The sequence below is a fragment of the Callorhinus ursinus genome, unplaced genomic scaffold (assembly GCF_003265705.2).
Source record: "Callorhinus ursinus isolate GAN/ISIS: 27379988/994484 unplaced genomic scaffold, GSC_fseal_2.0 scaffold33, whole genome shotgun sequence".
Taxonomy (NCBI): domain Eukaryota; kingdom Metazoa; phylum Chordata; class Mammalia; order Carnivora; family Otariidae; genus Callorhinus; species Callorhinus ursinus.
In genome coordinates this window covers 10,840,124-10,853,164 of record NW_027397095.1, presented here as the reverse complement: position 1 = coordinate 10,853,164, position 13,041 = coordinate 10,840,124, and the positions used below count along the sequence as shown (strand labels likewise).

Here is a 13,041-nt window from a genome sequence, read left to right as displayed (position 1 = left end):
CTGCTTCCAAGGTAGAGACTAAGTTTTATTCAACTCTGTAACCACAGTATATGAGAGAAAAAGTGATTTCAAAGACAATGAAGATGATATCAGCTTTGGACAGGTTTAAGTCCATAGATGTCCAAATGTACAACCAAATAAAACAGGAATTTCTATACTACAAACCTAGTTTTTTCAAACTGACAGGCTAAACTGTTGCTAAACTGGAGGTCATCAATCACAATTACATATACACTCTTCTAGATCCTGGATCCAGCAATAAAAGCATAATACTAGTCATTTACTACCCAGTAAAAACACAAGAAAAGCCATTAAAAAATATACAGACTTGCCCCATTCATCTTGAATGCCTAAAATTAACATTTTGGGGAGAAGGAAAAAGTATCTAGGTAATCCCATATTTCTGATAATTTGCATATAACACAGAAGTCTAAAACCACATTGGTTAGAACTTGGCCTCTCTCCCCATGAGATATACCTTGCTGACAATTAAGAACTTTAACTTCATATCCAACCTCAAACTCTGTAAGAGTGGTAGAGGGTATTTAATTTCCATAGTTTGTCAAAGAATTAAATTCATTCACTTCATAAAGTAAACACAAAGCAATAATGCATTAGGGCTTCAAAAATTAAAACTTGAGAGCCTGACCAACCTTGAAGTGCTATATGGCTGCCTACTCCTCTTCCCACCCCTGGGATGGACAACCAAATATTCTTAGCAGCCCACTTGACTTACATGTACATAAAGATCATCTAAATCAATAAGATTAAACTGTAGAAGTACTGCTGCAACTCTGTATAAAGATGAAGGAGTCTCTCCATTTGGTTCCTTGAAAAACAAAAAAAGTTTCTATTTAGTGCATAAAGTAAAACTAAAATCATATCCTTTACCTACCAATAATCAAGAATCTAATAACTAGATCAACAATAAGCTTCACTGCTCTTCCTGATCATACATGACATCTGAACTGAGGACAAAGATAATTAGGTCAACATCCCTTTTCACACTGGAACATATTCTGATGAACACAAAGGTTTCAAAAATGGACACATTTTACAGTGCATGCTAATATTTCAACAGAAAATCAAATAGAGTTAGTGAGATTTTATACTGCATAATACTTAGTTTTGGGTTTTGTTTGTATGTGTGTTTTCTTAACTTGCTTTTTCAAGTAGTTCTCAGTGGAGATGCAGACAGACAAGAGTGACAAATTTGGAAGTGCTGAACTATCTGTGTCTACTTTATACTTTTCTCCCTATTCTTTTACTTCTTGGGTTTTGTGCTAAATATATCTGCTTGTCAACTGATTTCCCCCTTCAAAACGGGTGTCTATCCATATTACACATGGATAAATCAACATTTTAAAATACAGAATGGCCGATTCCAGGGAACTGTCACAGAAACAGAAGGATCTTTGAATCAAGAAGACTTTTCCTCTAATTTTTAAACTGTTTGGGATCAGCTGAATGGAAGACTGAAGTCATGACAACTGGCAATTACTAAATGGCCAAATGCGAATAAAAAGCAAACAGTGACAATACATTATGTTCCGTTCCTACTCAACACTGTAAACAGGATCTTTGTAAGGTTCCCCACAATTGTAATAGGTGTTATGGATATAACACGGAGGCTAACCAAACTAATGGATATCCTATAAAGAAGGCACTGTTCACTGTATTTCTTAAGACAGGTAAGTCTTCCACTTCACAATAGTTTAATTCTAAATGTATATAAATGGTTATTTAGTATCAAAACATTTTCCTATAAAAACAAATGGTGGTCAAGGTCTCAGAGCAAACCCACAAAAGCTTATTATCTGACTTGAATCCACCAGGCACACACTCATTATTCCCATTATCTCTGTTACAATGAGTCCACCACAAGAAGCCCTTGACTCCCAGGCCAAACATAAACTCCCATACTCTGATCTTCATATTGCTCTGTACAATCCCTGTTCTGTCCTAAACCACCTTTCTGCATTCTTGAAAAAGTGCCATGGACTCCTCTGGAATTCATAATCCCATCCTCAGCAAAACCCCCTATATATCCTGAACTTCTCCTCTAACTGTTCCCTTCACTTTCTTGCTCAAGCAGAGCCTAAGACTCCCTAGGAATACCACTCTCACTGTAACCCAGTCAAGTGGTGGCTCTTTTCCCCAGACCCCTCACACTACTCGGCCTGGAGGTGGGTTATGAGTCATCTTTGCTTTTTATAGTTGTTTTCAGACTATTCTCCCTCTACCCTCCCCTAAAGCCCACCCAGCTTTGAATTTCCAATCGCTCACTATCCCTCACTATTGCTGTGATCTAGTTTCATTCCATTGCGGTCAAAGAAAATATTTTGTAGGATTTCAATGTTATAAATTTATTGAGACATACTTTGTGGTCAAAGATAGGGTCTATCCTGTAGAACATCCCATGCACACTTGAGAAGAATACGTAATCTACTGTTGCTAGCTAGGTACTGTTATATGTATGTCTGTTAAGTCTAATTGGTTTATAGTGGCTGTTCAAGTCCTCTATTTCCTTTTGTCTAGTTGTTCTATCCATTAATGAGAGTGGGGTATGGAAATGTCCAACAATTATTGCAGAACTATTTCTCCTTGCAATCCTGTTAATGTATGCTTCATATATTTTGAGGCTCTGTTTGGTGCAAATGTGTTTATAACTGTTTTATTTTCTTCATGGGTTGACCCTTTTATCAATATATAATGTCCTTTGCTGTCTATTGTAAAAATTTTTTGTCTTCAAGTCTATTTTGTCTGATATTAGAATAGCCACCCCAGCTCTCTCATGGATACTATTTGCCTAGGATTTTCCATTTTGAACATACTTCTATCTTTGGATCTAAAAGTGAGTTGCTTATAGACAGCATATAGTTGAATCATGTTTTATACATTCTGCCAAACTGCCTTTTGATTACAAATTTTAATCCATTTACATTTAAAGTAATAACTGACAAGGAAGGACTTCTGCCATTTTTCTATTTGTTTTCTACAGGTCTAATATATATATATTTTTGTTGTTATTGTTCCTCATTCCTTCCATTAGTGCCTTCTTTTGTGTTTGATTTTTTTGTGTGTGCCCTTTTGATTCCCTTCTTTCCTTTTCTATTTTTTTAGTTATTTTCCTAGTGGTTACCCTGGGTATTGCAAGTGATATTTTAAACATAATAATCTAGTTTGAACTAATACCAATTTAGCTTCAATAGTATACAAAAACTCTGTACCTATACACCTCAATCCCTCCCCCTTTTATATTGTTATACTGTTTGCCAATTAGATTTATAATTATTGTTTTATTACTTTGTCTTTTAAATCTTGTAAGAAAAAAGGAACTACAAACCAAAAAAATACAGTAATGTTGGCTTTTATATTTACCTATATAGTTACCTTTACCTGTTACTTCTTTATTTCTTCATACAGCTTCAAGTTATTGTCTAGTGTCCTTTCATTTCAGCCCAAAGGACTCTCTTCAGCATTTCTTCTAAGGTCTACTAGCAACAAATTCCCCCAACTTTTGTTTATCTTGGAATGTCATAAACTACCATTTTTGAAGGATAGTTTTACTACAGAATTCTTTGACAGTTTTGTTCTTTCAACACTTCATGCCATCCTACTGCCTTCTGAAGAGAAATCACCTGTTAATCTTGAGGATCTTTTGTATGCAATGGGTCACATCGGTTTTGCTGCTTTCAAAATTCTTTGTCTTTCAACAATCTGAGTATAATGTGTTTTGGTGTGGCTCTGAGTTTATCCACTTAAGTGTTTGTGGAGCTTCTTAGATGTGTAGATTCACATCTTTCATCATATTTGGGAAGTTTTCAACCATTATTTTTTTTCAAACATTACTTCCTATCCCTTTCTCTCTCTCCTCTGCTTCTGGGAGTCTAATATACATACTGATTTTGGATGGTGTCCTATAGTCTCTTAGACTCTGTTCATTTTTCTTCATTCTTTTCTCTTTCTGCTCCTCATACTGGATAACCTCAATTGGCTCATTAAGTTCGCTGTTTCTTCAGCCTTCTCAAATCTGTTATAACCCTCTAGTGAATTTTTCATTTCAGTTATCATACTTTTTGACTCCAGAATGTTTGGTTCCTTTGTTCATAATTTCTATTCCTTTTTTGATATTCTGCCTGACCTCCTTTAGCTCTTTGCCCATGGTTTCCTATATAGATCATAAGCATATTTAGGACTGGTGATTTAAATTATCTAATAAGTCCATCACCTGGGTTTGCTCAGGGATAGTTTCTATTTTCTTGTGAATGAGCCATACTATGTTTCATTGCATACCTCATTATCTCTTGTTGAAAACTGGATACTTTGAATATTATGTGGCAACTCTGAAAATCAAATTCTGCCCCATCTTTGGGGTTTGTTGATGCTTATTGTGGGCTACTGCTGTTTGCTTGTTTAGTGACATTTTTGTGAAGTCTATATTATTGTCCTGTGCGGTCACTGAAATCTGTGTTCTGTTAGCGGAGTGGTCAGCTAATGTTTTGAGTTTTCTTAAAGGCCTGAAGCCAGGAAAAAAAAAAAAGAGAAAAAAAAAACACTCTCCCAGTCTTTGCATACTAGCTCTGTGTTTGGGCATGCTTCAACACTTGGCCAGGTCATTTACAATTCTGTCTTAAGTCTTCACTTCTTGCTTGTGCAGAGCCTGAAGGCCAGGCAGAGGAAAAAGCCTAGGATCTTCTCAGTCCTTTTCTGAGTAGGTATCCAGTTCTGGGCATAAGCACGGCCTTTTGTTCCAATTCCCTCGTACATGCTATTCCCCCGTATTATCTCATCAACCTTCTTTTTTCCCAGGCTTTCAGTCTCTCTATTGCTCGTCTAACTGTTGCCTCTCACTCCAAGCTGCTAAAGCCAGTAGTTGTGCCTTAGAATCCTTTTGGCAAAAGCCACCCCAGCTCTGGAGATGCTCCTAATCAGGCAAAACAAAAACAGGCTCTTGCACAAGTCCTTCAGGGAACAGAGAGATCGCAACCCACAATTCTTTATGTCCTCTGGCATTAGCAATCTACACTAGGAGTGCAGACTTCTATCTTCATGGCCATCATCGATCTGCGTGTGAGGCAATTTATAACATCACAGTGCTCTCTTCCCCAAAGCAGCAGCTTCTTCCTTCACCCAGCCTTTCTTTGACTGTTGTAAGTTTTTTACTAAATTCCAGAATTCTGTAAAAGTTGATTGACAGTTTTTGCCAGTTCATTAGTTGCTTTTATGGAGGTATAGAGCTCTGGAGTTCCCTACTCTGCCATTTTCAGTCATGTCCTAGTGTTGCCACCTATGGACTCCTGGGTCACTGCCCTTCATTTAGCAATGATCTTATAGCTTCTGATTCACTGTCATTCCATCCAACTCTATCTTTTTTTAATTGTTGGAGATTTTCATATATATGTAAGTGATACTTCCATCATGCTAACCTCTTGGCTCCTGGAACTCCTCTCTTCCAAAGATCTTCTCCTCTACCCTATTTGAGCCATTCACTCCATATCCTAAACTTTAGTATTACCAATACCTACAAACCCTCCAAAATGTCGATTTCACATATCTACCCTCAAATGGATCCTTAATCCTGCTGGACAGTCATACTCTATTTCTCTCATTCATTCACTCTTCTACTCTCCTATATAACTAATTCCTACCTTCTTTACTAACCTCTCCTAACCTCCAATACCTCCTCCTCTCTCAGCTGATGACCTTATTTTCTATTTTGGCAAGAAAACTGGAGCAATCAAAATTTCTACAAACTCTCACCATCACATCCATCCACCTACCAACAGCTGTACCTACATATGCTGCTACCTTTCCAACTATTATTCTAGATGAACTCTCTATGCTCCCATTTAAAGTCAATCAATCTACTTATGCCATAAACTCCATTCTCTCTATCCAAGAACATTACTCCAATAACTCCCTCCTACATCACCAGTTTTCTTCCTTTCTACTCAATCATTCCCATGAGCATAAAGATATGTTCTCTCTCTCCCCCTCTTCAAAAAATAATCTCTCTTGAGCTCACTTCCCCTGCCAGCTACCTTTGTGCCTCTTTGTAACAACTGCTTTAGAGTTGTCTACTCTATCTCCCACCTACTCTCCCCATTCTCTTAACACCACCCCAACTTTACCAAAATGGCTAGTTTTGCCCTCCCTGATGATAAATCCAATGACCAAATTTTAGTTCTCATCTTAAATGACCTATCAGAGGCATTTAACAAAGTTCATCATTCTTTCTTCCATTTAACTTCCAAAATGCTATATTCTCTTTTTTTTTCTTCTTACCTTATACATTACTTCTGTATCTCATTTGCTAATTCCTCCTCTTCTCCAGGCCCTTTAACATTGGAGTGCCAAGGCTCAGCCCTTGGTTCTCTTCTCTTGTCTCTCTATATCCACCTCTTGGTGATTTCATTTAGTATCACAACTTTAAATACCACCTACATGTTTCTGACATCTGTATTTCTATTTCTAACTCAGTCCTTTCTGATTATCAGATCTATACATCCAGTTATTTACTCAACACTTGGTTATCTAAGACATCTCAAACTTAACATACGCAAAACTGAAATTCCTGATTTCTACCCCCAGTACCCCAAACCCATTCCACCTGAAACTTACTCTATCTCAGCTGATAATAACACCATCCTTTTTGCTGCTCAGTCCAAAAAAAAGGTTAGAAATAGCCCTAACTCTACTCTCTCACATTCTGTATCTAATCAATCAACGAATACTACTGGCTCCACCTTCAAAATATACTCAGAAGCTCATCAACTTCCACTGCTACCGTAACAGTATCAATTCTTTGATAACCTAAGTCAAAATACACACGTACACAATGTCTTCTGTCTCTCTTATCTCTCTCTCACATACAAACATACTGCTCATGTCACCTTTACTATGATAGCTAGTAATTAAGGGGGGGATGGGGAATGAAGCATTCATCCTGCCTTTCCAGTAGGAACTGCATTTCAATGTAACCAAGCAACCCAAGTTAATAAGGGACAACTCTTCTTTACAGAGAAATGATAGCTAATAAATGTGGAAAGCATGATAACATCAGTAAATCAACAATTTGGAACACCTAAGGAAATAACTGACTCAGGCAAGGATCATTCATGTATTCTAAGCCACTTAATGTAAGGTTAATGAAAAACTGGATATTCACAAGGTGTCAAAGTATCAACATACAGATAACTTCCTATTAAAATGGGGGGAAATGTCATTGTTGAATGGAGGGATTAGACTGTCATCAACTTACTGGAACATTAAAAGTCAGACAGGCATGAGATGTTACGTGACATGAAACATAAAGCACAATCTGTGAAGTCTTTTGCAATTAAATATTTTACCTGAACATAGTCAAGCTCTGAGACCTAACTCTAAGTACATAAGACAGACGGGGGACAAAGAACAAATTTAACCAACCATGAAAAAGCAATCAGATAAATCTAATGCTTGGAAGAATAATGCAGTCTTCTATGGTAATGGTGTCTTCAACAAGTCGATGCCATTAAGGAATGAGAGGGGACATTATTCTAAGTTAAGAGACTGAAGAACCCTAACAAATAAAACACATGGCCTCTGACTGGATCCTTGTTTGAACAAAACAGTTATAAAATGTACTTGGGAGACAATTTGGGAAATCTGAATATGGTTGGAGTTTATTATATAATAGCAACCTAGTAAGAATGAAACTGGTATCATGGTTATATAGAAAAAGTCCTTACTTTTAAAAAGTACAAATTAGTGTATTTAGGAGTAAACATTCATGATATCTGTAATATAAATTAATATTTCCAAAACAAGTATACCAACATGTTAATAAACTTACTTCTAGGTGATGGGATTACACTATCCACTCTTTTCTGTATGTTTGAAAATGTTCATGATAAAGTGAAAACATAAAAGAGAAACAAAATGAAAGAACTAAGTCCGATCACATCACTCTCCTACTCAAAATCCTCCAATAGCTTCACCCAGTATCAAAGCCAAAAATCTTGCAGCACTAGCTCTATGTGATGTGGTCTCTCAGCTCTGACCACATCTCTTACCACTCTCCCGATCAGTCTGATCCAGCCACACTGGTCTCCTTGTTGTTCTCCAACACATCAGGCATGCTCACACCTTAAGGCCTTTGCCTAGAGCCTCTTCCCCAGATATCTGCACAGTTTAAACCTCACATCCTTCATTTCATTGCTTATATCTATCTTTTCAGTGACGTATACTCTCACTAGTCTATGTAAAATTGCAACCTAGCACTCCACCACTCCCACTGTTCCTTACCCTGCTCTACACTTTTATTGCCCCATCTCACTGAACACCTTCTATCATACCATATAATTTACCTCAAATATAAGCATCATGAAGGCAAGAATTTCTATTTGTTTACAGATGTAGCCCCAGCACCTAGAACACTACCTGGCACATAGGAAGTGCTCAATCAATACTTCCCCCCCAAAAAAAATTTTTTTTAAATAATCTCTATACCCAATGTAGGGCTCAAACTCACAACCTCGAAATCAAGAGTCTTGTGCTCCACCGACCGGACCAGCCAGGTGCCCCACTGATATTTTTTTTTTTTTAAGCAGGCTCCATGCCCAGTGTGGAGCACAATGCAGCGCTTGAACTCATGACCCTGAGATCAAGACCTGAGCTGAGATCAAGAGTTGGACATTTAACTGACTGAGCCACCCAGGTGCCCCCGATCAATATCTCTTAAGTGAGTGAATTTAAGTTATAATAATGCCCAGCCATGATACCACTATTACTACTATTGTTGTGTTCTGAATCCAGAAATTAAGGGGCTGTGATATGGGTGAGAGTCATCATCTCCTTCCTCTTTCCTGTGGCAAGACAACTCCAGCGAAGTTTATCTTTTGGTTCCCTCACACTTTCTAGTACTCCTTTCTTTCTGTCCTTTGTGCTAATCCTCATGCTGTCCCTAAGCCCTCTATCATAGCCATCCCTATTAGGAGAATCAAGCAGATGTGCCCGCCAAATTTTCCAAAGTGTGCTCTCAAACTGCTTACATCCCCTGCCACCCTTCCAAGTCAAAACATCCAGTATAGCTGATCCCAGGTTGAAACTAGGATAAAATCACTCTCACTGACTTCATGGCATAAATAATCAGCTTTGTCTAGAAGTCCTAGCACTAAGGGGGGGAAAAAAAAAAGAAGCCTGTTCATCCAAATAATTCCCAACTGGTGAAAACATGGGTTGTGGGCAAGGGGAATGAACATTTTCAGATAATGATAAGAAGAGGGAAGGGTGGAGTAAGGCAAGGGACCAATACATAAGGGTGACCATGTATGCCTAGGAGCCAATTCCCAGGCTTACGTGCCCTAAGCACCTCTTCATTTTCATGGCTGTCCTTCTTTTACCTCTCAGACCACAAATTATCAAAAATCTTTGACATTTTTTCCTCTACCCTCAGTGGTCCTTAAGACTGCAGATTTGTACAAGATAGCTCAGGCAATAGAAACAAAGGAATGGTGTTACACAGAGCAATATAAGGGTTACTCTTTCCAATAATAGGTTATTTCTAAATCAAATGTTCCTTGCTGGGTATTTCTTATATAAGGAAAAGGCCCATCATCTATTTAAAAAAAAAAGATTATTCCATGGAGCGCCTGGGTGGCTCAGTCGTTAAGCGTCTGCATTCGGCTCAGGTCATGATCCCAGGATCCTGGGATCGAGCCCTGCATCGGGCTTCCTGCTCGGCGGGGAATCTGCTTCTCCCTCTCCCACTCCCCCTGCTTGTGTTCCCTCTCTCGCTGTGTCTCTCTCTGTCAAATAAATAAATAAAAATCTTTAAAAAAAATTAAAATTAAAAAAAAGATTATTCCAACACTGTCAACCCCCCAGGGATATTTTAATTCAGCTCAAAAGTGTTACCATTATGAGGAATATTTTCATATAAAAATTTCTAAATTCTAAACCTCACATTCAACTAATAATACTTGATGTTATGCAGTAGGTCATCATTATTCACTGTAATATGCTCTGAAACCTACAGTCTCCAAAGCTGTAACCTATATTCTAATTAATTAAGCCCAAGTTAAATTTCAGCTACCCTGTCACTTTAGCAGTTGGCTTCATGTTCTCAAACCCAAAGCAATCATGGTACCTCTTAAATTGTGATAAATACTTCAACTTCTCTTCCTTGTACTAAGAGTGGACTCCCTGGCTGCTGGTAGGAATGGGGAAAGTTGCCATCACTAATTTTTGAACAAAGATGAAGTACTCTTGCCTAAAAACCCTGCCATGTGTCTTGTTTGGTATCAAAATGCTCTAAGTTCTGATCTGATTTCTCTTCTGGAGCATCCCAGATCATGGAAAATAAAAGATAAGCAGAGGCAGTAAGTAGGTGGTGTTATCATTTGAGAATCCTAAAAGAAACCATCTTACTATCCTGAATTTGAGCTCCAGAGGACAGGAAAAGACCCTCTTTACCAGAGTATCCTCAGTGCCTAGCAAAGCAACAGCATATCATAAACATTCCATAAATGAGTATTTCTTGACTAAGTATCCCAGGCAGGTAGACAAATTAGGAAAGCTATACCAAAAGGATGGACAATAGAGGCCTTATTACATTAAAATCCTCCATGCTATCATGAAAGTTATCTTCCTAAAAACATAGATCACTCATTTACAGTTAGTGAGCATTTACTATAGGCTAAGCAGTAAATTAATCCAGAGAAATTATTAAAATATAGACCCCACCCTAAATGGCTCACAATCTGACAAAGGACACAGATATAGTTTATGCTAATATAACCTGATAAGGGCTAGAAGTCTGTGTCAAGTTTTATGAGAACAGAGATTAAGAAATAACTAATTCCACATGGGTGAAGTGCCAGCAAGACTTTACAGAGCAAGTAGCACTTGATCTTAAAGAATAAATAGGAGTCCTCAAGATGAGGAAAGGACAGGTGAGAGGGTTGAGTAAGAAGAGTTTTCTAGTTATAAGGAACTGCATATAAATAAAGGTCTATATATAGTAATGTCTATACCTAAATTCAGGAAATGGCTAGTAATTTAATAGGACTAGAATATTAGATTTGAGGGGGGGAAACCACTAAATATGAGGCTGGAAAGAAAGAATGGGGCTAGATTGTGAAGAGCCTTTTCTGCCATGTTTAGAAGTTTGAATTTTATCCTGCAAAGGTTTCTGAGCAGTGGTCAATTCGATCTCTTTTAGAATATAACAGTAGTAATAATATGAAAGACAGACTGAAAGAGAAATAGAGGCAGACTTGCTAATTATTATAGTGATTTAAGTGAAAAATAATGTAAAATATGCCTCAAGAATTTATCCACGTCCAAAAAAAAATTCCTATGGTCATTGCCTATATAATAAAATTCTAACTCAACACAGTACCTTTGACAATCTAAAGCATGCCTACCTTTCCAACTTCACTTCCTGTTCTTTCTTTTCCCTATATCTTACAATCCAGACACATCAGACTATGTACCATTTCTTCAATTGGTTATATACATTCATACTGCCATGTCTTCATTCAGTTTATTTCGAAAGACAACTCTCAACAAACTCCCACTCATCCTTCAAGGACTGGGTTAAAAAAGAGTTGTATCTATAAAGTCTTCTCTGATTCCATCTCTCCCAGGGCAAAAATCTATTATGCTTTGCTCTAGGCTTTCACATCACACCATTCATACTACTAATATAGTACTTCTCATAGGGCATTGTTTGCTATCCATTTATCTACCTGCTTTGCTAGAATGGCTAAGCTGAAACCAATCATGTACAAATAAAATTCAAATTAAGTTATACATATAAAACCATGAGATTTATCGATGTCTGTGTACACACACACATTTTTTTTTACCTGGTAAAACTTGAATTTGAACCCAAGAATATGACACAGTGTTTGCGGTTCACACATACTCATGTAAGATTCTAATAAAGATATAAAGAAGTCATCATGTTCTGGCCTGCATTCAAACACTTCTAAAATGACATCCAAAACTCTATTGGGATCCAGATTAAAGCATCCTGCAACAGATGAGATACACACAAATTCAAAAGTGATTATACATCATTTCTAATAATTAAACCATTAATTTTCAGGGACAACTTATATAACAAGATAAAATGTTTATAAAAACAACTTCTTTGGGGCGCCTGGGTGGCTCAGTCAGTTAAGCGTCTGCCTTCGGCTCAGGTCATGATCCCAGAGTCTTGGGATCAAGCCCCACGTTGGGCTCCCTGCTCAGCAGGGAGCCTGCTTCTCCCTCTCCCACTCCCCCTGCTTATGCTCCCTCTCTCGCTGTGTCTCTTTCTCTGTCAAATGAATAAATAAAATCTTTAAAACAACTTCTTTTACAAGTTTGCTTCCCCTGCATCAGAGATAATCTTTATAATTTTCAAGATGATCAAGTCTACTCCCCATATTTTACAGATAAGAAATATGACTTGCCCAGGATTACAAAGTGGGTTAATGACAGAATGGGCTGGAGCCCAGGACCTGGCGACACACAGACAAGTAAACTTTCCTTCTGTGCCACACTGTCTCAGGTCTTGATTACTCAGGCTAAAGAGATCCACATTTTTAATTCTCAGGAAAATACAACAATCAAACAATGCATTTACAAGTTAGGCAACTAAAGGGTTTTCTTTAATATTTCAAGAAGCATTTGGAATGTTGGTAAACAGTTAAAAGTTCAGGTTCATAAAAGCGGAACATAGTTTTTAGAATAATTTCTTAGTTTATCTTACATACACAACAAAACTATAAAATATAAACCACACCACTGATTTATATCTATGGTTTTTGGCAGCATTCTAAGGAGAAAACAAGTATATTACTGATACTGAAGAGATGAAAGAACACCAAGGAGTTGGGGGCATAACCAAAGAGCATAGACAACACAAGCAAAGAGAGGAGGAAAACGATCTAGGCAGAGCCAGAAAAGAAAGGAAAAGCAGCACTGAATAGGCGCCGATGGCTACTTATCCTTGCTAATCTCTTGAGGTAAAGCTAAAGATGGCCAATGGACACAGATTTAGTAGAC

The 13,041-nt window shown here is 37.6% G+C and overlaps 1 protein-coding gene across 14 annotated transcripts in view; it reads right to left on the bottom strand.

Annotated features, from left to right (window-relative positions):
* THOC2 (THO complex subunit 2) overlaps window positions 1–13,041 on the bottom strand; it is a 114,032-nt gene that overhangs the window by 60,095 nt on the left and 40,896 nt on the right. For all 14 annotated transcript variants that reach the window (XM_073879187.1, XM_073879186.1, XM_073879188.1 and 11 more), the window contains exons 8-9: window positions 11,856–12,022; window positions 737–829 (exon numbers count right to left, since the gene is read on the bottom strand). In XM_073879187.1, coding sequence (XP_073735288.1) covers window positions 737–829; window positions 11,856–12,022 — 260 coding nt within the window. The remainder of the gene's footprint in view (window positions 1–736; window positions 830–11,855; window positions 12,023–13,041) is intronic.